Source organism: Falco cherrug, chromosome 3 (assembly GCF_023634085.1).
Source record: "Falco cherrug isolate bFalChe1 chromosome 3, bFalChe1.pri, whole genome shotgun sequence".
In the NCBI taxonomy this organism is placed as follows: domain Eukaryota; kingdom Metazoa; phylum Chordata; class Aves; order Falconiformes; family Falconidae; genus Falco; species Falco cherrug.
In genome coordinates, this window is record NC_073699.1 from 58,201,506 (window position 1) to 58,226,870 (window position 25,365).

Consider the following 25,365-nt stretch of genomic DNA (forward strand, 5'->3'; position numbering starts at 1 on the left):
CTCCGCTCCCTCCCGGGCTCGCTCGCTCTCTTCCCCCTTCCCCTGCGCTCCCTTCTCCGGCAACATCTCGCTCCATCCCTCTTTCTCCCTTCCTTTGCAGACTCCACTCCAGATCTGTGCTGCTACCTGCAAACTTTTTTTTTTCCTTTATCTTTTTCGTCTTCTTTTTTTTTTCCTCCTCTATCTTTTTTTCTTTTTCTTTTTTTTTTTTTTTTTTTTTTTTTGTGAGTGGATTCCCCTAAAACCAGCAAACAACTAACCGCTGCTTTTGCGTCTTCTTCATCCCGTGGGTCCTTTGCCCATCGGAGAGGCGATGCCACGAGGGTGTTAACTCCTTTCGGCCGCAACTTGGGAGACAGCTTGCATCCCCCCCCCCCCCCCTTGGATCTTTTTTTCTTTCTTTTTCTTCTTTTTTTAAAAAACACCTGCCCTTTTAGCTTCGCAGCCAAACGCTCTTAGTGCCGGGTGTTTTAGAATTTAATGGTAAGGACACGAGGCGGCTCGCTGGGCCTTCCCGTAGCGGTCCCGGGGCGGGCGGGAGGGCGGGCACCGACGGGGCGGGCGGCGGCAGCGCTCCGCGCCGGGCAGCGCTCCGCGCCTCATCGCGCCTCTCCGCGCCGCTCCGCGCCGGCACCCGGTTGCCCAGGGCGCTTGCCCCCCGAGGCCGCCCTGCCTCCCTCCCCCCCAGGCTCGGCTGGGGGTTTGGTGGGTCGTGGGGTGGGGTTTTGTTTTGTTTTGGGGTGGGTTTTTTTCGGTTTTGGGGGGTTTGGATTTTGGGGGGGGTTGGGTGTTCTTTTGTTTTGTTTTTGTTTTTGATGGTGGGGGTTTTTTTGACAGCGGTTTTCCTTTCCCTCCTGCACAGAGTGGCAATGTGTAGCAAAGCGATCCTAGCACTCCTGGTCTATGGCATAATAATGCACTGCAGCGTCTACTGCTCACCTGCGGCCGGACTTCAGTACCCGGCGCTCAGGTAGGTCCGTCCCCCGCCCGGGGGCTCCGCCGGGACCCCTTCAAGCCCCGGCTGCCCCAGCTTTGCTAAGGGCATAGGAATCTTACAGGGGAAGAAAGTGGAAGGGGAGGTGGGGGGGAATCACCAAACGAAACCCTCTCTGCTTCGGTTGTGTGCCCACCCCGTCTGCCCCGGGGTAGGAGCCGCCGGGAGGGTCACACAGGGAGGGGGGTCCCCCCGGCTGCAGCACTGGCTCCCCCCAGGGTCGTTGCCCGGGATCTCGGCGCGGTTAACCTGCGGCCTCTGGTCCCCGGGCAGGGGGGGACCCGCTCTGCTGCGTCTCGGCGGGAGCGGGCCGAGGTCCCGGCCGCACCTCGACGTGGCCCAGCAGCTCCCCCCCTCCTGCCCCCTGTCCCGCACGGGCCCCGGCCGCTGTCGGTTGCCCGCAGCTCGCCCAGGGTGAACGGCGAGCATCGTCTGTCCGGAGCGTGGGGAGCGGGGCGGGGGGGGCGGGGGGGGCGGGTGCGCCGTGGGCTGCAAACATGTGAGAGCTGTCACGGTTCGTGTCGCAGCACTGGAGTTGTCGGGGATTCAGTCTCTTCCCGTTTACCTGTCTTGCATACGACCTCCCTTCCCAGGGGGGAAAGAGCCTGGCGCAGGGTTGTTCGGTTTTCCGCGTCTGTTCGGAGTTGTCTTGAGGCTGGGCTGCAGTGCAGGCTGGTGCCTGTGCTGGCCCATTCCTCCTGGGAGCCGGGGGGGTTTGGACCCCGCTGTGTTTGGGGCAGGAGTGGGGGACCCCCGGAGGCGTCGGCACAAGCGACTTTCCCACGCTGGGCCGCGGCTGGGGGCGCAGGGTACCCGGTCCGGGACGGCCGCTGCCAGCCTGGTCCCACCCTGCTCGTAGCCTGCTTGGGCGACCGGTTGTTGCTTGGCTTGGCGACAGTTTTGGGCTTGGTGCTGTTGTCCGGCCCCACCGGCGCTTGGCTCTGTTCCGGGATGCCCTGCGGGGGTCACCGCCGTGCGGCTCAGCTGTGAGCGGGGGGGCGATGCCGGGCGCGCAAGGCTGTCCGAGGAGGGTGTCCTTTTTGGGGCTCCGAGGTGTCCTTGCACGAACTCAGAGCAGCCCCCTTCCCTTGCCGGGGCAGAGGGGCTGCGGGGCAGCGGGCTCGGCGGCCTGCGGGGCCATTAGCCGGCAACGAGCCGGCTCCCTTCATTGAAGCGCCTGAATTAGCAGGAGTGAAACACTTTAGCGGCATCTATTATTAATGCCTCCGCTAAAGCTCACAGACAAAAATAGCTGCCTGTAACGTACAATGACCTACATCGTACCGCAGAGGGGGAGGGAGAGAGCGGGTTGGGGCGGGGGGTGGGGGGGGGTGGGGGTGGGGGATAGGACAAAACTGGCGTCGTCTCAGAGGGCAGAAGTACCATTCAACGAAAAACAGCAACCGGCAAAGCATCCCCCGGCCCCACGGGCTGCCGCTGACCGCCGCGCCTCTGCCGGGGAGGCAGTTTGGCTCCCGCCCAGCCCCTGGCACCCCACGCGTGTGTGCGTGTGCGTGTATGTGCGCGGCAGCCGGCACGCCTGTGCGTGCGTGCGCTCCGCTCGGGGAGCGACCAGCCGTGGCCGTGGCAGAGCGGGGCTGTTCCTGGGGCTGGGGCGGGGGCCGGGGGTGGGGGGATGTTTGGGGCTTTTCTCGGAGCGCGTCTGACGGCGGGTGTGTTCCCTCCCCCGCGGTCCTGCCCCGCAGAGGAGGCGGAGGGCGGGGATGGGGAGCGGGCGGGCGCAGGGAAGGGATGGGGGCAGTCGGACGGGGCGCCCCGGTCGGCTCCGCCGGGGGGTGGCCGCCGAGGCAGCCCGGAGCCGGCAGCGGGGAGCGCAGCGCTCCGCGGAGCCCGGCTGACTCCTTCCCCTCGCTGCTCTCGTTGCCAGGCTGGAGGATGAAGTCTACGACGAGGACGGGAACACCCTGCAGGACTTCGCCTACGACCACGAGCCCCTCGGTATAGCGAATCCATCCTCCATGATCGGCGAGATGTACACCTTGTACTACCCACCGGAAAAGAGGTGACTGCAACTCGCGGGGTGTCAGGCGTGAATTCTGAGCCGGGAGCAAAACGGGTCTGGCCGAGCCGATTGAGAAAAAAAGAAATAATATAATTGTAATACCTCACAAGCCAACAGCAACAGCAACAACAAATCCCAACCCAAACAAACGACCACGCTGCTCGGGTCCCGGTGCCCAGTTTAAAACCTACAAGAAATGGAAAAGCCGCCTTACCTCCAGCAGCGCGGGGGAGGGAGCGGGGGAGCCGCCCGCGCCGGGGAGGGCTAGCGATGCTCCCGCAAACGGAGCAGAAATGCCCAGGCAGCGAGGAGCCGAGCAAGTGCGGCGGGGAGGGGTCTGGGTGGGGAAGAGGGGTCCCAGGGGACGCGGGGAGATGCCGCCCTCCGCCCGCCGGCGGGGAGGGACGGTCACCGCCACCGCCCGGGCTGGCGCACCCCGCCGCAGCCGCCTCCCGGTCCTCGCCGCTCATCCCCGGGCTCTTCCCTCCGCCCAGGCACGCCGATGGGCTCTTCAACAAAGCCTACAGGAAACTCCTGGGCCAGTTATCCGCCAGGAAATATCTGCACTCCCTGATGGCCAAGCGGGTCGGGTAAGGGTTTCTGCTCTTTCTTTTCCGGGGTGGGCGTTGGTGCCTCTGGAGCGGGGGCGCTTAAAAGGCCGCCGCTGGAGGGAACAAAGCTGGCCCGGCGGGGGCTGGGGGTTTGTTGCGCCGGCGGTGGGGCTGGGGGAGCCCGGCTCCCCAAACCCCGGCCGGCCCCGGCGGCGGCTCCCAGCCCGCTCCCGGCGCAGCGTGAGCCCGGCTCTCAGCGCAGGCGTTCATGGAGGTTTGTGCGGTTTGATGCGCTCGGGTGTACATATATATATATATACGTGCATATGTATGTGTGTGTATATATATTTATATATGTCTCTATAATTATTTGCAACCAGCTGATTTAAAATTAAGAAGTTGGGCCACCTCCCCGCTTTTGCTGGGGGGAGCAGTCTGTCGGAAGCGATGCCCGAGGGCTCGGCTGAAGCGGGGCGGGGGGGGGGGCGGGCTTGGCTGCAGCCCTGCGCACCCCCAGGCGCCGCCCGCCGCCGGCGGGGCAGGGGCGAGCCCGGTGCCACCCGCCGCCCTTCGGCAGAAGGTAACACGTTAATAAAGCCCGGGGGAGCGCAGCTTTCCCTGCCGCAATGAATAATTCATGTCGGGGGGATATTGTCTCTCCCGCCGCCGCCGCCGCTTGCGCGCACCGCCTCGGGAGCGGGTTTCGGCGCGGCCTTTGTCTCCCCGCGCATCTTCCGCGCAACGTGTTGCGCCGGGGTGGGTGGGTGGGGGCGGTGCGGAGGGGAGCGGAGGGGCGCGGAAGGGGGCGGAGCGGCCCCGCCTGACGCAGCTGTGCTTCTCGGTGCTTGCAGCGGTGCCAGCGGCGGCCCGGGGGACGAGGCGGAACCGCTGACCAAGCGGCACATAGACGGCATCTTCACGGACAGCTACAGCCGCTACCGGAAACAAATGGCTGTCAAGAAATACTTAGCAGCCGTCCTGGGGAAAAGGTATAAACAAAGAGTTAAAAACAAAGGACGCCGAGTAGCGTATTTGTAGCGATAAGTAACCAGCCACTCCTGTGTATACAAAGTCCTAAGAGAGAGAGAGAGAGAGAGAGAGAAAGAGAGAGAGAGAGAGAGAGAGACCCAACAACAAAAAAATTCTAAACAAAAACAAAAGTCATTTCCAAACTGACTGAACAATCACCGCTCCTGTGTTATCTAAACATGTATTTATGTATGAAGTAAAGCCATTAAATGAATATTTTGATAATAATATTGTTTTTCTTTTGTACAAAAGCACTAGAGAAACGCACAGATCTACTTTGTGGACCAATCATTAAGTTATATATAATATATAAATATATATAAATACTACTACGAATACTAAAGAACAATTCTTCATATAAAGCCTGCACAAGAACAAGAATTCGCCTGAGCTGTTTATGTTTTTATATAAAATAAATAGAAAAAAAGACAATCATTGTTTTGAATATTACTCCTATTTTTGTAACGGAAATTAAAAGGATAGTATTTTTACCCGCGACAGGGTCGAAGACATTAATTTTCACCATTTGCTACTGTACATAGAGAAGGATGCCCTGCTTCCAGGGGATTATGAGGAAAATGATTTGGGAGAATTGGTGAAGCAGATTCTTCCCCCGGTGAGTCTCGAGGCTCCTTTGCCGCTAGCCTCTCTGAAGGGGTAGCGTCCCCATTCCTCTAGATTTCGAATTTTTTCCCCCTCCTGCTTTCTTTAATTCTAGTTGTATCTGTATTAGTGTCTCCTCAAACAATGAGCTTAGAGGATCATTCTCTTGTGAAAACAACAGCTCGATCTAAATTGTACATCTCTGTTGCCTATTGGAGGGAGAAATAGTTTCAAAAAGAACAACCCAAAATAACAACAGAAAAATCAAAACAAAACCAAAAAAAAGCCAAACCCCAACCCCTAAATCCCGAACCAGCAGCAAGGGTAGTAAGTACTAAGCCCCGTGCACTGCTCTTCTGGCTGGCTGGGCAGAGTTGCAGAACAAAGCGAAAGCGGAGACAGGACCCGTTTGGAAAGAGTGGGGAAGTGAGCGGGGGCGGCCCCCGGCGCGCCCCGGGCCGCAGCCGGTACCGCAGCCCGTACCGGCGCCGGTGCCGCAGGGTCGAGGGAAGACGAGGCGATCCCACCTCCGATCCGCTACCCAACTGCCCCGGGCAGCTCGGTACTGGACCTGGATGCAAAGTACAGTGTGTTACTCTCCAGTGCTGTCCATGCTTCTCATCATGTGTAATGAGTAGGGTTCTCGCCTTTGCATTTTATTTCGGAGTTGCTCTTTTCTTTCTGATTGTTTTTTCTTGTAGACCCTCCCGCCTCTCATCCTCTCTTCGCACTTTTATGAGCTTTGTTTAACCCACCTGAGTCACCTTTTTGGGTTGTGTTCTTTTGGGGAAAAAAAAAAAAAAAAAAAAAAAAAAGATTGTGAACGCTCTCTCACTCCTTTGTTCTGTTTTATGCAAGCTCTTATTGTACAAGTTTAGGAACCCCTGTTGTAGCTACCACTAAAGAATTATGCACTACTACGAAAGTTTTTGTTCCTTGTTTATTGAGTTTGGAGGTAAAATGTATTTTTCTACATTCTGGCTTATTGCTTAGTAAAATTTATTTCATAAAACAAACTTTTGTCATAAAAGAATGTGTAGTGTTCACCTGTGGTCGGGTTTCTAACGAGATAAACCATTTTCACCTCATCTCTCTATGTACGGACTCCTATCTTACCTTCCGCCCGGGGGCTGGCCCCGTCCCTCCGCCCGGGCAGGTGGCGAAGGAGGACACGCAGGTACCTGCTTCCTTCCAGCTCACCACACACACCTTACAGGAGTCTTTCCAAAGACACAAAGCGAGCCCCGCGTTCAAGACGTCGGAAAGCAACACCCCTCCCCCCCCCAACTCCGCCCCCCCCCCAAAAAAAAAAAAAAAAAAAAAAAGGCGGCGGGTAAAACCCCCCTTCCCCGGCCGGGCAGAGCCGCCGGCCGCCGGCGAGGAGAGGAGCGGGCAGACCCCGGCGGGCGCTGCCGGCACCGCTGCTCCGGGCTGCCCCGGCCGCTCCCCGCCCTGCCCGCCCTGCCCGCCGCCGGCGCGGGCTGCGGGGCCCAGGGACGCGGGGCGCGGTTTGCAGCTTTCGTGCCTTCTCTTCACCTTGTAAATCGCCACGAGTTCACGGATGGCTATTTAGTGGCCCTACGATGCTGCAACACATCGGCTTGCGTTTTAGTCGCATTTCTTCTGTTCTTTGGCAACGGGCAGAGTTTGCTGTGTTTGTGTCGGCTGTGGTGTAATGACATAGGGCTCTCTTGACGTTTTATTTATGACCTTTATCAGCTAGAGTTCAGTGGCTAGTCGCAAGCATTATGAAGTGATCACCTAGGTTATTATCCTTTGTATGAATTATTTTTTTTTAGAAACGCCAACAGCCTTACCAAAATTTGAGCAGATTTGAGATACATAGTAGGTAGATGTTAGTCTTGGAGAACTTATTTTGTGTGCAAATGAATATAAAAAGAACTTAAACAAAGTATTATTACACACATGATATCTATAACTAGGACTTTGATAACTGTTATATAAAGTGTGTAAAGTTTGTATTAATAAATTTTTGTAAACAATGCAATTTCGTCTAATGTTTGGGGGAGAGAAATCTAGAACCTAAGAGTGAAAGCTGCATTTCATTTAATTTTTCTTTTTAATTAGTTCATTTTTAAGCAGTGTTCTTCTTTCTTCTAACTTTTCATGTCTGGGATATCTTTTTATTAAGTGTCCACATTTTATCACCAAATAACCTCTAATATTTTTACTGATGGCTGCTCCTCTGTTCGAGTAAACTAAACAGAACTGCAGAAGTAAAGAGCCTAGTTCCACACACACCAGCTCGGTGACACTCTCTAAAATATGCAAACCGAATCAGTCGGTGCCTATCATTCATTCCTCTAACAATTCCTATGCTTAGAAGCCGTTTATTTTAAGCAGAATAGGTATGTTTGATGACATCTTTACCTAATCCACTTTTAATGAACATTCTGTATGTGATAATGTGCTTCCCGGCGTCACCCAGCTTGGGCAATGGCAGCATCTTTCTTTGGATTAAGGATATACTGAGCTGTCCTAAGAAATGAGATGGCAACACAACAAAGAGTTCCTTAGGTTTTAGAGGGTAATATGTGGCTACAACGAAAAAAGCACAGGCAGGGTAGTTTGTTGTCTCAAAGCAGAGGTCAGGATGTCCGACCTTTAATCTTCACTTTTAGTTTAGCAATAGCTGCTTATGTTGATTATTTTTTATTGTTAGCTCAGGGACTTTACCTAAGTATGTTGAAAAGTAACAGCAATTTAGTTTAAAGGAAACTTTATTTCCTTCTAAGATTATACAATTAAAATAAACCAAACACAACCACACACAAACATAAATCACAGGAATTAAATGTCAATTTCCTAGCAATTTATTTTTCAAAACTCTTAAGTCCAGGATTTGAAGCAGACTGGTCATATCCTCTCTGCCACAAATTCACCTCCTAGGATAGTTTCAACAGCAGCTTTTCACTGGCTAATTGCAAAACACTGAGAGAACTTAGAAATCTGGTGATGTCAGTGCTATGTCTTAGGAATTAGTGCAAAGCATGATAGAAGTTCTGATAAATGCAGACTGGGTCAGAGGAGAATGCAAAAAATACCTATTGGGGGAGGGGGAGAGGACAATCACTTCTCAGACAAGATAGCATAAGAAAACCAAGTCACTGTTTCCCAAAGGCAGCATACAGCAAAAACCTGCTGTTAGGTTTATTCAGTAAACTATGCGGTCCTCATACATATAATCACACTAAATTTCCTGCCCTAATAAACTGAAAACATGCTTAAGAGATCCAAGCTGAAGACCTTCTAAGTGCTGGTAGCTAGAGGATGAAACTTGGGATTGGTCCACCTGAAAAATATGGTCATCTTCATCTAGTCCCAGCACTCGCTGAAGATGTGCAGAAGATGGAAATTCTGCTGAAAATGACATAGAGATGGTCCTAGCCTCACTCTGCTGAAATTCCTCTTCACCAAATCAAGTATTTAATAAAGAAGCTCAGCTCTGTTCCTAGTGATTTAAACTGCCATCTGAAATGATACACTTGGAGAATGTGCAATACTGAGTCCTTTAACATGAGTTTTGGGGGGATTCTTGATGTTCTGTATGCTGCTATAAGACTAACAGCAGAAATGGAGAAAGCTGGCTGAGGAAGCAAGAATGACTGTAGAGCCCCAGTGTAAACCTGGCTGTGGCCAGCATCTGCCTTTCACAGGATTTGCTTCTGAGGGTATTGACCTCCTCACCATGTGCCTCTGGAGCCTTTTTCAAAAAAGTTAATCTATTGGCTGTATACGTTTTCACCTACAGTTAGGGAAAATAGAAAATAGAAAATCAGGAGGAAGTTTGGTCTATTTGGGGGCTTGTTACTCAATACTTCTGCAGCTTAATTTCCAGTTCTAGGATAAATTATTTAGTTTTTCTTCAGGAAAAACCTTCAGGGAAAGCACATCCCTGAAAAGTCTAGGGACCTCATGCTTAGCCTCTAGAAGTACATGTCCTCTTAACTACACTCATAGATTTTTAAGACCCAAGGGCACTGTTATGTTCATCTGTTCTATCTTAGATAATACAGGGCGTAGGTTTTCATGGAGTCCTTCATTTAGGGTTTAATTTCTGAGTGAGCTATTCTGTATGACAGCAGTATTGATTACAAGACTTGCAGGAATGGCAAATTTTCCAGGTAAGTTGTTCCAAATGTGGCAGTTTAGCACTCTGTTCCTTGTTTCAGTTTGTCTCATTTCTGAGTCCAAGAGATTTGTAGCCTCCTGAAGAATCTCTGAGTCTGTAGATTTTCCTCTCCATGTAGGCAGTCTGAGGCAGAGATCTACTCTCCTCTATGCCCTGTCTTTGAGGTAGCAAGATTGATGTCCAAGTGCTCACCGTGAGAGAGGTTCTCCACAGATGGCATTATTTCTGAACCATTTGTATTCATTAACATCCTTGCTAAAGTGTTGAGGCTAGGAATGGTTACAGTACCTAGCAATGACCACCTTGAGGACACCTTGAGGATGTGGCAAAAAGTAGTAACTTTCCCATTCCTTAGGAGCTGGTCATTGCTAACAAGGGTTGTGTTTGCTCTCTTCGCCATTTCATCATGCTGGGAGATCATGATTGTTCATAACCCTTTCCTACACCTCTCTTTTCTGGATGATCACTTTACATGCATAGAAGCTGTGGCCTGGAAGTGACACCATCATTCTCTGTTCCTATTTTGTACTACTTTGTGTTAAGTTGTCTTAAAAAACTTTTTCAAGAGAGTTTACCTTACTGAGCTACTACTCTGGTAGGCATTCATCTTTTTCTGCACCACCACCATGCTTTATCATCTCCGCTGTCACTTGGCACCCATTACTGCCACCTTTAGAAAGTGTAGACCCATTCCAGCAATACCATTTGTATATTTGTGTATTTGTGATACACGGGCCCAATCCGGCATTGGTGCAGATCTGTATAATTATGCCAGAGAAAGACTTGGCCCATTCTAAGTGCAAATGGTAGGACAGAGCAAAAGTGACTCATACCAGGCTCCTGGCCAAATCTCCTTGCTTTGCACTTGGGTTCCTAGAGGCAATCCCATCCTGGCACAGTTGAGGTCCCGTTCACTTTAAATCCATGTGGAACATCTGAAAGTGTTTTTTGCTGAAACTGACCATGACTCCTTTACTTACCTGTAATACGTAGAGAAGTAGTACGTGATGTCTTAGAGGTAATGTGGCTGAACTGCTAAGGCAGAATACGTGTAAAAACTAATGCATCTTTTGCAATATTTAGTTAATTGATGGTTGATAGAGTTTATCCTAGCCTAAAAATGGGATTTGGTTTTGAACAAGGATATCTGGGCACCAGAAATATGCCAGTTTACAAGCACTGGAAACAATCATCCTGTGTTTGCCGTTTATACAAGAGTGTTTGTTTTACGACTTCAATAATGAAATACCTAAGAAAGGTAGATGTACCTATCCCTGAAACAGTGTAATTTCTTTATGTGGGTCGCTGAGAGAAGACCTCTTTCTCTTCAGGCTCTGAGATGAATTTCAGATATTCCACTTCAAAAAGAATGTCATGGAGATTTATAGTAGCATGAAGCAGAGAAGCTGGACAGAAAAATGGCAATCACTGCTGGTTCTTCTGTGGTGTTCTCCAGAGTCTCAATATCAGGATATGAATAACTGCATAGGTATAATTGGATGGGAAAGGATCTAGGAGGAGCAAACACGTCCCAGCTGACATCCTCCAAATGGAAATGTGACCTGGAGAAATGAGGGGGATGTTGAAAATTAACAGTTTTATGAGAAAGGGAATTTCCATTGCCATCTTCCACAGATCCTTCAAAACAGGGACCCAGGCTGGAGTCTGTTTTTCTCATTTGCTGCATCAACTACTTGGGAGTGAAGGGCCTGCTAATTTCAGATGGGTCTTCAAGGGTAGAAACACTTTAACAAAAATTGCATGTTTTTGCCTTTCTGTTACACACTTCTGAGAGTCTTGTGCTTTGTCCTCTGACTCTTTGCTCATACCAGAAAGGTTGGACAGCCTCACATCCTGCCCATTTTTGCAGGGTTAATATGCTTCTCTGATAGTGTATATCCAACATGGTATGCATATTTATAGGTGGAGAGTGCAGACTGAGAAAATAGTTGCCCAGGCTAAAGCATTTACTATTTGAGATCTGACAACAGATCTAAATATATATTCATTTTGGACAGATTAGATTAGACTCAGCCTATGGCTGATCTCTATTTTGACATTTATCTCCATGGTGAGAAGAATGGTTACTTTTGAGTGGTAAAGTTATGAATAAATGACTGCCTTTCCCTCAGGAGTGAAGATTAGTGTCACAAGAAATCAGCCATCATGTATGTTATATGCCGAACGTGTACTCTCTCAGCTCCCACTGCTTGGATGGGATTGAAACTTCCCTGACAGTTTGAGAGAATGAAGAGTGCTTGGGCGGTGTGGGAATCAGGCTGCTCTGAAAATGGTTAAACTTTTAATCAGTTGTGAGCTCTTATGTCACCAGCAAAATAACAATATATGTAAATTAAATCGTAAAAATAGCACAAAGAAATCTTTCTCTCCCTTGCTATATATATATATGTGTATGCATATGTGTAGGTACATACACATATTTCTACATCAGACAAAAATGATAACACATTAAAGTTCCAATATTTATGTATTGGCCATAGCTAAACTTAGACACAACATCTAATTTACACTGACGTCTTTCTTTAACAAGTTTTGTAAGAGGAACGATTTAAGTTCAAGGAAGTGCACTGAGTCATCTGCACGGTGGGCCAGTGGCTGAGCTAAGTTTAGAATCAAGGGGAAGTTTGGATCTTCTGTCTCCAAGTTTTTCCCTTTACATCTCTACTTTTCTCAAACACTGTCAGTGCTTAACAAAGGAAAAAAAAAAGAAGCATCACAATTTCTTTTCTTTTCTTACTTGATTTTTTATGTATCTTTGGTTCTCTGGTCTTGTATGGTAAATCAGCGAGTTTTATTTAGTGAGCTGGTGTGGGTTTTTAAAATCAGGTTGCCTGATGACCTTGCAAATACTACCTTGTGACATCTGTGTCTCAGGAATGCTGTCATTAATGAGTATAAATAAAAAAGTGAGGTCTGTTCAAGTGATACCTGAGCAAAGAGGTGTTCCCCAGTTGCAAGGAAATGAACCAGAACCCAGCCCAACCTCTTGCTAGCTGCTTGCCACAAAACTACACGTAGTCATTCTGTTAGGCTTTGTTCCCTCCCAAGACTTTCTGTGGGTCGATGAGTTTCCTGGCAGGCTGAGGGAACCATGCAGGTAATGGGGCGCCATAGCCTGTGTGAAAGCCAGCTCATTCCTCCTCCAAGAGGTCCCTCTGAAGACAAACTCATGGCCAGAACAAGGGAAGACCAGTGCACTTTCTCTGTAAGCAGGCTGTGGCCAGCCTGTTCCCAGCAGGTTACGAGCCTGTCTCCTCTGCACCAGACCCGGGATGCTCTTCTTGTGCAACGTGGGTTAAAGCCTCACGTGTTCCTCTCCACTCTCGTGGCATATCTCCTCAGCACAGCCTGACAGATGGATGGTACAAAGCACAGCCCATCTCTGATACAAACCGAATGGTCACTCTGCTTTTGTACAGCTTCTGTAGGTTGTATCTATTTTTCCCCTGGGCCAGCAAATACACAAAAACTAAGGAAAACTGGCCAGACTCTTTAAGAGTATGTTTGGTTAATGATTTCTGGTTTCTCTAGCTGGTTTGGTGCAGTGCTGTGTTTTGCATCAGGAAAGAGTCATGATACAGCCAAGAGGGGACTTTGTGTGGTACACTGTATGCAGACAGGTGGAACATTTTTACTAAAAGGAAGCAGTTTTCTGATTGCGTTTGCTATAATAAAATGCAGTTATGTTTTATAACAGTTTCATTTTATTCTAGTTATACTGCAATGACAGCCTTATTACACCACTGTTTATGCTTTTTGCTAAGCTTAGTCATTGTTTAATCTTATAAACAGAGAGTCAACTTAATTCCTGACGGCTGTTGCAACTCACGCTCCTGAGCTCTAGCATAGCTGGAGGTACCATGGGGTGGGGATGTAAAATCAGTTCGATAACCTGGTCATTGTAAGAGTCCTACCAGGGGAACCCCATACTGTTGTTACTGTCCAGTAGGGCTGGGCACTCAGAGAAAAAAAAGAAATTTAAATCTATTGAAAGCTATCAATTATCAGTGCCCAACAGGAGGGCAACTGCAGTTGCACCTTACTCAGCCTTATTTTACCAATAGTGATGGTATTAATGTCCATGGGGCCACAAGCGGAAGGAAAGGGCCACTCAAATATGAGTGAGCTTCATCACAATCTGACCCTATCTTATTAAAGATGACTTTTGCAGCATGTGTAGTCTTCTTGTATTCCAGGTCAGTGGCTCGTAAAGGGTGGGCTTCGGAGTCAAAAAACCCCACAATACTTCCTTGTAACTCCACAGTGAGCAGCTGTCACTTTGTTAAGATAAATGCCACCTTTAGTAAACTGCAGTTACTGTTCACTTTTCTCCACTCTCCTTATATCTCTGCTTTGACCTAGTCTGAGTCATCCCCTGCATGGGAAATGTTTCTTCCTGTGGGCATACATTATGACTGGGGTTGTGTACTGATAAAAGGGGTATAATGTGTCCTCTGACTCTGCAGCAAAATGCTTCTGCCTCGAATTAGGATGCTTGGTAACACAGTGAAGACACAAACCAGCGGGAGTTTTTTAGCTTCCCTTGCTATAGGTAGATGCTAGGTGAAAAATAGCCTTTAAATGGCAACAAACGCCTTACCTATGCACCTGTGTGGGGACCAGGTTGGCACATCCTGTGAGTGCAAGGCAGGAGAAGAGGGTGTCAGAGGGCTCTGCTGTACTGACCATGCAGAGACCTTGAGAAGGCACCACAGGAGAAGAACTCGGTTCCTCCGCATTTGAATTGTGGGAAATAGGGGCTGACTACTTTTCTGCTCAGTTCTAATGGTGAGATCTTAAGAGCATCCATATGGACCAGGCCAAAGGCTAGCCAAGCAGCCTGTTTCTAATGGTCACCAACAGTTTAGGAGAAGTCTACAAATCAGGGCATGCGGAAGGATCATCTTTGCCAAAATGAGCATATGGCCATCAGTAAATTAAGGACTTGTTACTCTGTAAGCTGCCTTTAAGTGACTGTTTAACAGACCAGGTGGACTTCATCGACTGGGTGGCTCCCTTTTTAAGTCCACTTTTAACTTTATTTTAGAAATTAATTTCGTGTTTTAATTATGCACTGTATGCTCTTGCTATTTGATACATCGCATTGTTACATGCATAAAAATCCCTGAATACTCTGAGTACCTATATTCAAAGTATCATTTCTTGTATATTCCCAAGCAGGGTACATGCTAGATGTTGTTGGATGTTATGGAAAAGTCACAGCTCATTAAAACCCCCAAATCTTACCTGAGCTATTCTTTCCTGTCTTGTTTACAATTTAGAGCTTTTAAAAATTTCTGGTCATGACTTATAAGTTATTTCACTTCGTGTTTATACCCAGTACAGCTACTTTTTATGTATCAGGAGCATTCTGACTTCTGTTTCTGTAACAATGCCTCTAGAACAAGCACCGCAAGAAAGCGTTGTATGATAACTTGCTTTCCATACTGCTCCAAAGCCTGAGTCTGAAATGTAGGAGTGAATTTTTGCAAGTAAACCATAGGTAAATCCAACAGTGTTTCAGTATACTTTTGTAGTACAAAGCCACATATTTGAATAACAGTTTCAGCTGATTCAGTAATTTACCTAACAACTTGCAGTGATTAAAGTGAAATATTAAAGAAATCGCATAATTTTTCACCGTCTGACACTTTCACCAGCTTGGTCAAAGACTTGCATTGTTTGTGTTTTGAACAGTTCTCTTTTTGATATGTATACACACCTAATTGTACAGAAACTGTAGCATAACCAGCTAGGCAAAAAGAGATACTGCTAAAATACCTGCCAAGATTCAGAATACCCAAAGAATGTCATATGTACTGTATCATTTGTTCACCAGATATGCTATGCACCCATTATTCCTTTGAAGCACACTGAGAGCTGCTGCTGGTACTCGCTGCATTTTGTGGCTGAAACTCTTTCAAGTACAGAATTCCCTCTGGCTTTTGATGACTTTCTGCATGTGGAGCAATCATCCCAGGCTCATTGCCATAGGAATATGAAAGGGGCAGGGAAATGCTGCTGCCTTTCTCTGACCACTTAGGATTAAGATGCTCCACATCGCAGTGAAAGACATAAGCCAGCAGGAGTTTGTTAAGAGTCTGGCTGCCTTAATCAGAAAAAAAAAAAAAAGAAAAGAAAATATCTGGTGAGCTGAAAATGTCCAGATGGGTTTATAAAGATAAAAATAACAGTCTGTGTCCTTCCCCCCATGATGAGAAATAATTCCACATTGACAATGGTTCTACAACATACCACCTGTGCTGCCACCAGGGCACGCATGATCCGTGGCAGAGTCTCTAATGGTCATGAGGAAAGTCAGTGGGACTCCATGAATTCAGCAGAAGCTCTGCACTCTAGCTTAAAGAGGGAAATAGTGCTGCAGAATAAGAAGATATCTCCAGGAGAGAGCACTCGACCCAACCATCAAAATTCATCAATGCCAGCACACAGGCAACATAGCCAGGGAAAACTTCAGGTAATGGTTTCGACTGGCAAGGAGCCATGCTTCAGCAGAAGTCCGTTCTGATAGGGATGAACACAAATCAAATTGTCTTGTGTTGACAGATCCATCACTTTGTGGAGTACCTTATACCAACCATCATGGGAAAAGTCAAGCTGGACACGGAGTGGACTTCCTTTTGTAACGAGTGTATAATCCTGGGTGGAAAAGATTGACTTCTATCAGATGAAACAAAAGTAACATATACACTGAGATTACATGGGATGCTGGGGTTTTATTATGTTTCCAGCCAGCAGAAAGTGAGCAGTTTGTTTTTTAAGGAGCTGGGGAGCATTTTCTCAAGAGTTTTAGCAGAGAGAGGAAGGAATTTTAAGTTCCAGTTCTGCTAGAGGTATTTGTAGTAATGACTGTGAGCTCCAAACCAGGTGCCTTTCCCCAGTGCCCACAGCTGCTTGCACCCTGCCACCAACCTCACAGCAATTGTGCCCTCTGCTCTCCTCCTCAACCTACACATGGAACTGTCTGTGAAAGAAATCTTTTCTTCCAGTTGCGGTAAAGCATTTCAACAAACCTTTTGCCAAACACTCAGGTTTACACAGCTTAATCTTCATGGTCAGTGGAAGAGAGGGGAGAGCAACGGGGGCTTCCCTGTCATGCTGCCTGGTGGGGGCTGGAAGCAATGTGCATATGCAGCAGACGAGCACTTACAGGCAGTACTTTAATGTGGACATTGATGTGGAATGATATTGAGCATAAATGCTATTCTGTTCAATGAAGTAAAACAGGGGTCATGAGTTCCAAAAAGGACTGTTTAGGTTTAACCCCGGTCTGCAACCCATCACCATGCAGTCATGCACTCGCTGCCCCTCACTCACAGGGATGGGGGGGAGAATTGGAAAGGAATGTAAAACTCGAGGGTTGAGATAAGAACAATTTAATAGGTAAAGCTGCACAAGCAAGCAAAGCAAAGCAAGGAATTCATTCACCACTTCCCATGGGCAGGCAGGTGGTCAGCCATCCCCAGGAAAGCCGGGCTCCACCGTGCATAATGGTCACTTGGAAAGACAAATTACATAATGTCGGATGTACCCCCCCTCCTTCTTCTTCCCTCAGTTTATTTACTCAGCATGATGTTGTATGGTATGGAATACCTCTTTGGCTAGTTCAGCCAGCTCTCCTGGCTGTGTCCCCTGCAGTTTCTTGTGCTCCTCCAGCCCTCTCTCTGGCAGGGTCCAAGGAACCAAAAAGTCCTTGACTTAGTATAAACATCACCCAGCAACAACTGAAAACACCAGTGTCCTATGAACATTGTTCTCATACCAAATCCCAAACGCAGCTCTGCACCAGCTACTAAGAAGAAAATTAAATCTGTCCCAGTTGAAACTAGGACAGGAAACCTGGAAACATTCTTGGTGGACCGGTGCTGCAGGGGTGGCCTGAATGCTTTTGCCAAAGATATAGAGGGAGGGTGAGTGAGCCTTTGGTAGGCTATGTGCTGCTCAACCAGAAAGCTGAAGGGTAACCAAACGTAGCCTTGCAATTCAGGTTATGCTCTACATAAAGCTAATGCAGAACCCACTTGTATTGATTATTTTAACTCTGTACAGACTGTGCAGATCCTATTTTAGATCTTGATTTTTAGGCTTAATAAGTATAAATGACACAGGTCTGCTCTTGCACATTAAGCTTGCCACTACTTGCCATTTCAAAACTTGGCTCCCTAACCAACAGCACTGAATATTTTTCCACCTTTGGAGGATAAAGATATGGAAAAGTATCAGGCTTCTCTTTTACAAGACCCTATTCCTTCATTTCTCCCCCGGCTTTTGGATTTGGAGTACATTAGAAGACTCTCAGTTTTGAGTAGAAACTAGCATTAAAAGTGTGCATCGAGGTTACTGCTGTTAACAAGCAGCTCATCTCTTTGATCTGAGTGAAAGCAGGGCCAAGTTGCTGGGCAGCTGTTGTCCCTAGATCATTGTGCTTGTCATGATAAATTTGCTTTGTAGGCTGGTGGTAGTTGTATCTCAGGGTTTGACATTGAAGGCTGGAGCCAGCAGGGGGAAGAGATGGCCTCGTGCCTGAGACAGCACTGTGTTCTTTACCTCCCACCCAGCAGTACAGATGTTTGAAGTTCAGTGATGTCTCTCTTTGTCCTGGTAACATACATCAGTTTTCTGTGGGCAAGCATCAGCTTGGTTGCCTAAAGTCCTGACATAACCAAACATTGACTTTTTGGCAAGATCCACAACCCAGATGTTACTTCACCTACTTAATGTTCAGGGTGTCACCTGCTAGGCGTGTGGAGGAGGGATGTCACCCTTGCAGGACACAGCATCAAGCAGAAGCCAGTGATTAAGCTGTGAGCTGGAGAAATGAGGGTCACATCCTCCTCCTCCCCCCCCACTATTGCATGTTTGTCCTCTTGCTTTCTCATGAGAAAGTCAGATCTTTAATAATCTGCTGTCCTCAAAGGAGCAGAAGAGCAGAACATCACTTTGCCTGTGGTTGAACTGCAAGTTAATTTTTCTCCCATGTAATGTCTTCTTTCAAGGGATGTTTGTTATGTTGTAAAGTCAGATTACACTCTATAAATGAAGAAGTGAGTTGGAGGAAAGAGTCTTCTGCAACCAGAGGATCAGGAAAAAGGTAGGGAAAATACATAGGTTTTTTTGGTTTTGTTTGTTTGTTTGTTTTTAATTTCCTATTTTTCCCTGCTGAGGCCTGCTATGAAAAACAGAAGAAATTTAGGAGACAGCTGACAAAAGCTATTTATTATGATATTGTTACTTCTGTACTTTAATTCTTCAGAAATGTTGTCTGTAACTAATAACTATTTCAGAAGTCACTTTATTTTAAAGCTTGCAGTAGTAAGCAACTGCAATTCCCGCATGCTATTGAATGTGTTACTGCTGGTCCTTAGTCCTATGTAGTTAAATGTATTGCAATGAAGATGCATAGAGTTACTGAGTTAATTTTTCAAGGTTTGTCTTCAGAAATATGAGTTTATTTTACATCTGCACAGTACCAGGTCTTTTTACTATCTCTGATTGCTGTACATTTAACCTTCCTTTTTGTTTGCAAGCCAGCAGTGTTTACGCTTTCTTTTTTAACATTTAATTTTACACCTATTTTAGAAGTGTGTCAACAGGCCAAAATATACTTAAGCATTTCAATGACCAGCAGAGCTGCTGGATATTATCAGGTACATCTGTCACTGTTCAAGAATGAAAGTTCATTCTTCCTCATTTTATAAATATACCTAGCAGCAGTTTCTGTCTCTGTATGATCTTATGTATCATTTTTTTAGGCGCAAATATAATTTTGTTTACATAAAGAAACAAATCTTCAGACACTTTGGTTTCCACAATATTCATTATTTTCTCTGCAAAACAGGAAGAAAAATAGCTATTTTCCTGCATGGTTTCAATTTTTAGAACTTATGTCCATCTACAATGGAAATGTGTATTAGTACACATTCAGAAAAAAGAGAGAAAAATCTTGTAATTTTGAGATTGTTCAGGAAGCATCAGTTCTGCAGTTCTTTCAAATAACGACTCGATCTACAGCTCTATGTCACAAACTTGTATCTTGGCTAGAGAAGCTTAATTTTTTTCTATGATAAATAAATGTACTCTTTCAAGTGAGTATAAATGTAAATTAGAGCTCTTTTGTAGCCTTCTTGCACAGACAGAGAACTGTGAAAGGGATTTTGTCTGAATGAGAGTGGGCACATTATGGTGTTGTTGAGGGAGAGAAGCCCATGAAGTTACTGCTTGTCCTCCATACGTGCAAACTCACCAATCCGAACACGCCTGGCTCTGGTGTGTGCATGCACGTGCACCCCCTGGCCCGCAACAGCATACGTCTTCTCCCAGGCACACCTCTGACAACAGAGAATGGAAGCAATGACCAGCGCTGCCGAAATGCTGCAGTAATACGTGGTAGAGCTGCATTACCATTTTATAGTGTGTATAAGGCATGACATTGTTAACAAGTGTTTTGAGGCACCCCGGTAGGGAAATATTGCTCAGAAAACTAAACTGTAGGAAGTGCTGTTATTACTATTCTAGAGAACATGCTTACTAAATCAGAATATTTTATGCCAATGTATTAATTTTACTATTTATTTATTACTTGTATTGCCATAGCAACTAGGAGCTCAGTCACAGACAAAACCCCCATTCTGCTAGGAACTGCACAAACAAGAAAAACAGATGAGGAGTTCATATTTGCATTAGTAAAGTGTTCTTAATTTTAAAAGGTCTCTGAGGTCACGTAGGCAACTGCAGACAATAAATGTAAAGGAAGTTCCAATATAAGCACATAAATAAAACCACAACCAGGAGCTCAGTGATAACTTGGCTGTCCACTGAAACTCCTTGGAGAAATGCTGGCATTATCAGCAGACCTTGAACCATGCCCTTAAGGAAATAAATTCAGGCTCTATCAAGCCAAGAAAGGACCTCATGCTGCAGCACCTCTGCATTTGATGGGTGGATGGTTAGTGGGAACATCTCCACTAATCTGGCTGAGCACGACCTCCTCATGTGAGGAAAACTATGCAATGGTCTTTGGTACAGATTTCAGGCTTTAATGAACCTGGGATCTGTAAATATTCCTTTCCCATTATCTTGCCATTGACCTGAGAGAAACTTCATATTCGTTAAGAAGAAAATTTGTCAGCCCTCTATAAGAAACCATTGGCTTACAGATCCCATGGGGAGGCACTACCAAAAGGACCATGATTACACAAAGCAACGACCTTCTTAAATTCTCCTGCATTTCAGAGAATATTGATTCCTAGCATGGTATTGAGCTATGTAATACAAATGCCGTTTTACATTCCAGAAATGCTAGCTTTGTTAATGCCTTGAAATCTTCCTTAATTTTTTAGTGTCCTAATACACAGCCAATTAACTCTTTCCCTTCCTTCATTATCTCTTTATTTAGTTCCCTGTTTACTTTTTTTCCTCTCTTTCTCATTTTCAGCCTTTTTTTTCTGCAGTACGTTACCACCACAACTTGCTGCCTGAATGAAGACACAATTTATTTTGTCATTTTAATGCAGGGAGTTTGCACAATGCGTTTAGATTTGTATGATTTCAAAACAAACACCACACAACACGTATGTGCTAATTAAACACACCATATTAATGATGTGGTAGCATGTGGCCCTTATAACTCTGGCAGCCATAAGAGGAGTCCTGAGGGAGGCATATTTCTTCAGACTCAAATGCTGTAAGCATCTTTGCAGGGAGGCTCTCTGGTTTTTTTCTGAAGGTACTGTGCTTGTGGGGGATGTGTTCTTGTCTAACAGTCTAATGTTGACAGTCCATCGCCCCTGCCCCTTTTCTCTCCACACTAAGTTGCTGGTAAACATTCCTGGTCACCCTGTAAAGTAGAAGCGACAATGAAAACCACAGCATTTCAAACCAGCAAGACCTTAGAAAACGGGGATGCCTGCAATATTGTTGCAGAAAGGGGATTCAGCTGGCGTGAAGTCCTGCTGTTTGCAAGCAGTTTCCCTTACTGCCCGGGGAACAACAGCAAGGCAGGGGCTTGTCTCATCCATCCACCCCGCATGAGCTGCGGTGCCTGGAGCCTGGCTTTGTTCACGGGCAGAGCTGGCCAGGGCTGCAAGCTGCCCCTGAGCTTCTGGGAGCTGACTCTACAGGGCACAAATCTGTTAAAAGCACCTTTTGAAGCTGAAGAGGGGACTAAGCTTTCTGTGAAGACACAGTGAGGGAGATTTGCTCATTTTCTTCTTTCTAACAGATATGGATTTATAAGCAACTTGATTTGACTTTCTGTTTGGACACAGAGCTTACAGGAACAGATTGGGTTCCTTTGCTTGAAAAGCACAGACCTTTGGATACCATAATGACAATCCCAGTTTTTGTCCATTCTGTTATGTGGTAAAAATACACATACCACAAAGAAATAAAGGTAGTGAAAAACGTTACTATCACAACAGAAGGAGGGCAAACCTTTGAGGTTTGTTCAGTTTCTATTTGGACAAAAAGTCTGTTTATGTGTACGAGGCTTTTTTAAGCCAAATGCCCAGGAAATTTGCTACTAATGCGCAAACCAATGGGAAAACAGTTCAGATTTGACACTAGAAAACTTTCAAAAAATGGTATTTAGCTGTGATAGGTTTTGTATCTGCATGCATCTACAGATTAGGTAGCTGAAGTCTCAGATTCTGTCATTTATTGGTGTAGAAGCTCCACGTTCAGCCTAGAGAATGAGGGGAAAAAACTTGCAAAACTGGACCCTGAAGTCTCCCCAGACATGCAGCGGGGACTGAAGCCCAGGCAGGTGAATAGCACTGATACGAGTAAGGAGGGACGAATAAGTGCACAGGCTGCACGTACTGCACAGTTCAGCTCTAATGGGGTGGGCTGAACAGCCCTTGCTTTTAGCTGCCTTGTGTATCCATGACTGGTGACTGTCATTTGCAAATGTTTTTAGGAGGACAGTTCAAAAGAAAGACTGGGAGGCTAACATGTTAACTGCTTTGGAGAACATTTTTTTGTGAGATCCTTTCATTTGTATGTAGGTATTTACTCAGCACTGACTCTGGAAAAAAATTGCCTGCTGGCTGTACTGAGCTGCTACCCTTGTGTATTTGGATTGTTTGGTGTGCCCCATTACAGAGCCCTGTGTCTGAGCTCTCTGCTGCCAACACATCTTGCAGTTTCAGTCATTTCCATCTTTAGCTTTTTAGGGATACTTCTGATGGCTGATGGGTATCTTATGACTGGGCACAGACCAAGACTGCCAACATCAGCCCAGCGGCTCTTTGCCTCCGGCTCCTGGACTCTGTCATCACCGTACCCTACCACCTGCTGAGTAGCTGATTCAGAAGGGTTGTCTGTTCCTACTTTATCTTGCATGAATTAAGCTTTCTTTTGCTCCCCAGGCTACAGATGAGTAAATTCCCTTCCTTACCAGCAAAGATAGGGTAAGTGGCTCTGTCGGCACTTGAGCACACCCCCAGTCGGCTTCATGCAAGGGATGTTAACTCACCTCTCTTCTGTTTTTGGCCCTGAATGCCGGTTCCTGCCATGTGTGCTGTGGGAACGGGTGTTAAATGTTACTGTCACTTATAGCATGCAAAAGATGATAAATACTGTGGAGACAAGCTGTGAAGAATGAAGACAAGAAGCTGATGTTTAGTGTGAATGAAGAGGGGGAAGGCTGTGAAAAGTGAAATCACATGCTCAGAGCAAAAGGCTAGGAAAGTTTTCTTTGCTGTAATGTTATGAATGGAAATAGGTAGCAATGTTATATATGACAAATTTGTAGAAGACGGTGTTAGTTAAGATGGGAGATGGTGAGAGCCTGGAGGAGTGTTTTAGGTTATGAATGAGAATAAAAGCATGTAACTTATAACTGTAATATAAAAAGAGGGAGTAAGAATCAACTGGAGATTCAGCTAAAGGCTGTGCCAAGGCTATGGACCTGAGGAGCTGGAGAAGAGGCAGGACAGTGGTATTTCCATAGTGACAGAGAAAAAGAAAAACTGTCAGAGGGAAAGATGAAGAGCCCTACTCTGACCATGCCACTCTTAAGCAGATGTCTGAATCATGGGGCAGGTACTTTATTTATTTTTCAGATGAAATTATCTGAAATTTGATTATCTGTAGAATTATCTGTAAATGAATTATCTGGAGACAACATGAAAAGAAACAGAGCCAGAGCCCAGGTGTAGAAGGCTTCTGTAGAAAACTGGAGGGAAGAATGAGGAAAATCATTTGAAACATGAAAGTGTGGTTAGACAGAAAAGAGGAGAATCAAGACATAGATGAGTCGAAGAGCATGGAGCGCAGCTTTCCAAGAGGAAGAGTCTTGCAGGCAGGTTGGAGAGGGTGATAAAGGGTGCTAGTTCTGGTTTTTAGGAGGAATGATTCATGAGGAACTTTGGTTAAAATGTGGCTTCTTCACTGGAGGGCAAAAGGAGAGAAGTTAGAAAAGAGGGCTTAAGACTGAACTTGATTGGAAGAGCTCCAGAATACACTTGCAGATAAAGAAGGTGGGTGGAATGGCTGGTAGAGAGGAAAGTGGAGGCAAAGGTGGTTTGTTTTTCAGAAGACATTTATATTGTGAGGTGGAGAATCCTGAGGAAGCTGAGAAATAGAAATAATAAAGAAGGAGTGGAAGAGTGCCAGCTGGATTAAAAGACAATCTTGGAAAGAAACTAATGAGATACTTGTCTGCTCAGAGTGAATGTTGCAGATTATATGTCCTGCAGAAGGAGGAGAAAAGTCTTGGAAGGGAAGGAGTTTTGAAAAACCTGACAATTTTCATTCAAAGTGAGCTGGTGAAATTCTGTGCAGCAGGAGAACTGTATGGTTGGGAAGGGTGAACTGGAGATGGAAAACATGGCTGAAGGATTGAATCAAAGGTGGTGATAAACTGTCAGCTCTGGAAACATGAGATTCAGTTAAAGTTCAGAATTATAGATATTTTTTTTAGCTAGGGATGTAGCAGAACTGAAGAACTAAAGGAGAAAGGGAGAAGAAGGGGATGAATTCAGAATGGAGTGTATTGCTCAGGCTGGGGAGAGGAGGAACAGAGAAGCAAGAGGTAGGGGTGTGCAGTGGGTGAGGGCGATAGACCTTGCAATGGGAAAGTGGGAAAAAAGCAGTGTGAGTAGGGAGAGGCAAGGTCTGGAGAACTTCATGAGCATGTGATAAGAGAAGAAAGAGAAAGGGGAGCAGGAGACACCAAAGAGCAGAAGCAGGGTTATCTACGCTTGTGATCTGGGCCTGGGAACAAGGTGAACTGAAAAGACAGATGATTGATGCTCATTTGTCAAGAAAGGGAGAGGAATTTTCAAATCAGGCCAGCAAATCAAGTGGAAAAGCAAAGCTGATCTATGGCAAAAGAAATCAGGTGTGCTATCAACATGGTACTTGGAGATACAGAGCATAGGTGAGGAAAGATATTCTATAATTCTATGAAAGCTGAGAAGAGAGGAAGAGAGACACAGGAGTCTCAAATCATTAGAAACAGTGGAAAAGCACAAGCTTTGTAGCACTTTTACCTGGGATAGGATTTTTTCATAATAAAGTTGTAACTTCTGATACTTCTGATAATGCTGTTGCCTTTATAGCGCTCGATAACAGTGGCTTGCTTTTTAATGTTAAGCTTAATGCTACTCATTAGTTTTTTATGTTTCCTTCCAAAATTCAAATTGTCCATACATAACACATTAAAGTGATTTTCTGTGGGGTCCCATTAACATTCTCCCCAGAGTGCCATCTTCTTAGTGCAGAGCCTGTGATATACTCATTTGTATCTAGAAGCTCCTTAGAACTTAAAAATATTAAGCTTACTGAACGATGTATTAACTTAAATCATTAGTCAATGGCTAAGAAAACATGAAATGCTTCCTAAATCAATAGGTACTATGAATTAATAGGAAAATATATACTGAATAGAATTCTTATGAATGCCAGAGTTATCATGATGGTCAGCACTGAACTAGGTATCTCTCTTATTATCTCTTATTTTCATTTA

At 46.0% G+C, this 25,365-nt stretch overlaps 1 protein-coding gene across 3 annotated transcripts; it reads left to right on the forward strand.

Moving 5' to 3' along the window:
- Positions 1-233: 233 nt before the first annotated feature.
- ADCYAP1 (adenylate cyclase activating polypeptide 1) lies at positions 234-6,233 on the forward strand. 3 transcript variants are annotated; one of them, XM_055706477.1, is made up of 6 exons: positions 234-483; positions 863-970; positions 2,883-3,017; positions 3,512-3,607; positions 4,420-4,557; positions 5,099-6,233. In XM_055706477.1, exons 2-6 carry the CDS (start codon positions 870-872, stop codon positions 5,256-5,258), a joined length of 630 nt encoding a protein of 209 aa, XP_055562452.1. In that variant the 5' UTR covers positions 234-483; positions 863-869; the 3' UTR covers positions 5,259-6,233. The 3 variants fall into 3 exon arrangements, with proteins under 3 accessions (XP_055562452.1, XP_055562454.1, XP_055562453.1); XM_055706478.1 differs by lacking the exon at positions 234-483 and adding an exon at positions 617-705; XM_055706479.1 differs by having other exon boundaries at positions 4,420-6,233.
- Positions 6,234-25,365: the final 19,132 nt, after the last annotated feature.

What these genes read in the sequence shown, in the direction of transcription:
- ADCYAP1 (XM_055706477.1), top strand. Translation starts at nt 870, where the DNA reads ATGTGTAGCAAAGCGATCCTAGCACTCCTGGTCTATGGCATAATAATG. An exon ending in TACTACCCACCGGAAAAGAG is followed by an intron (nt 3,018 to 3,511) that starts GTGACTGCAACT and finishes CCCTCCGCCCAG; the next exon opens with GCACGCCGATGGGCTCTTCA. An exon ending in CTGATGGCCAAGCGGGTCGG is followed by an intron (nt 3,608 to 4,419) that starts GTAAGGGTTTCT and finishes CGGTGCTTGCAG; the next exon opens with CGGTGCCAGCGGCGGCCCGG.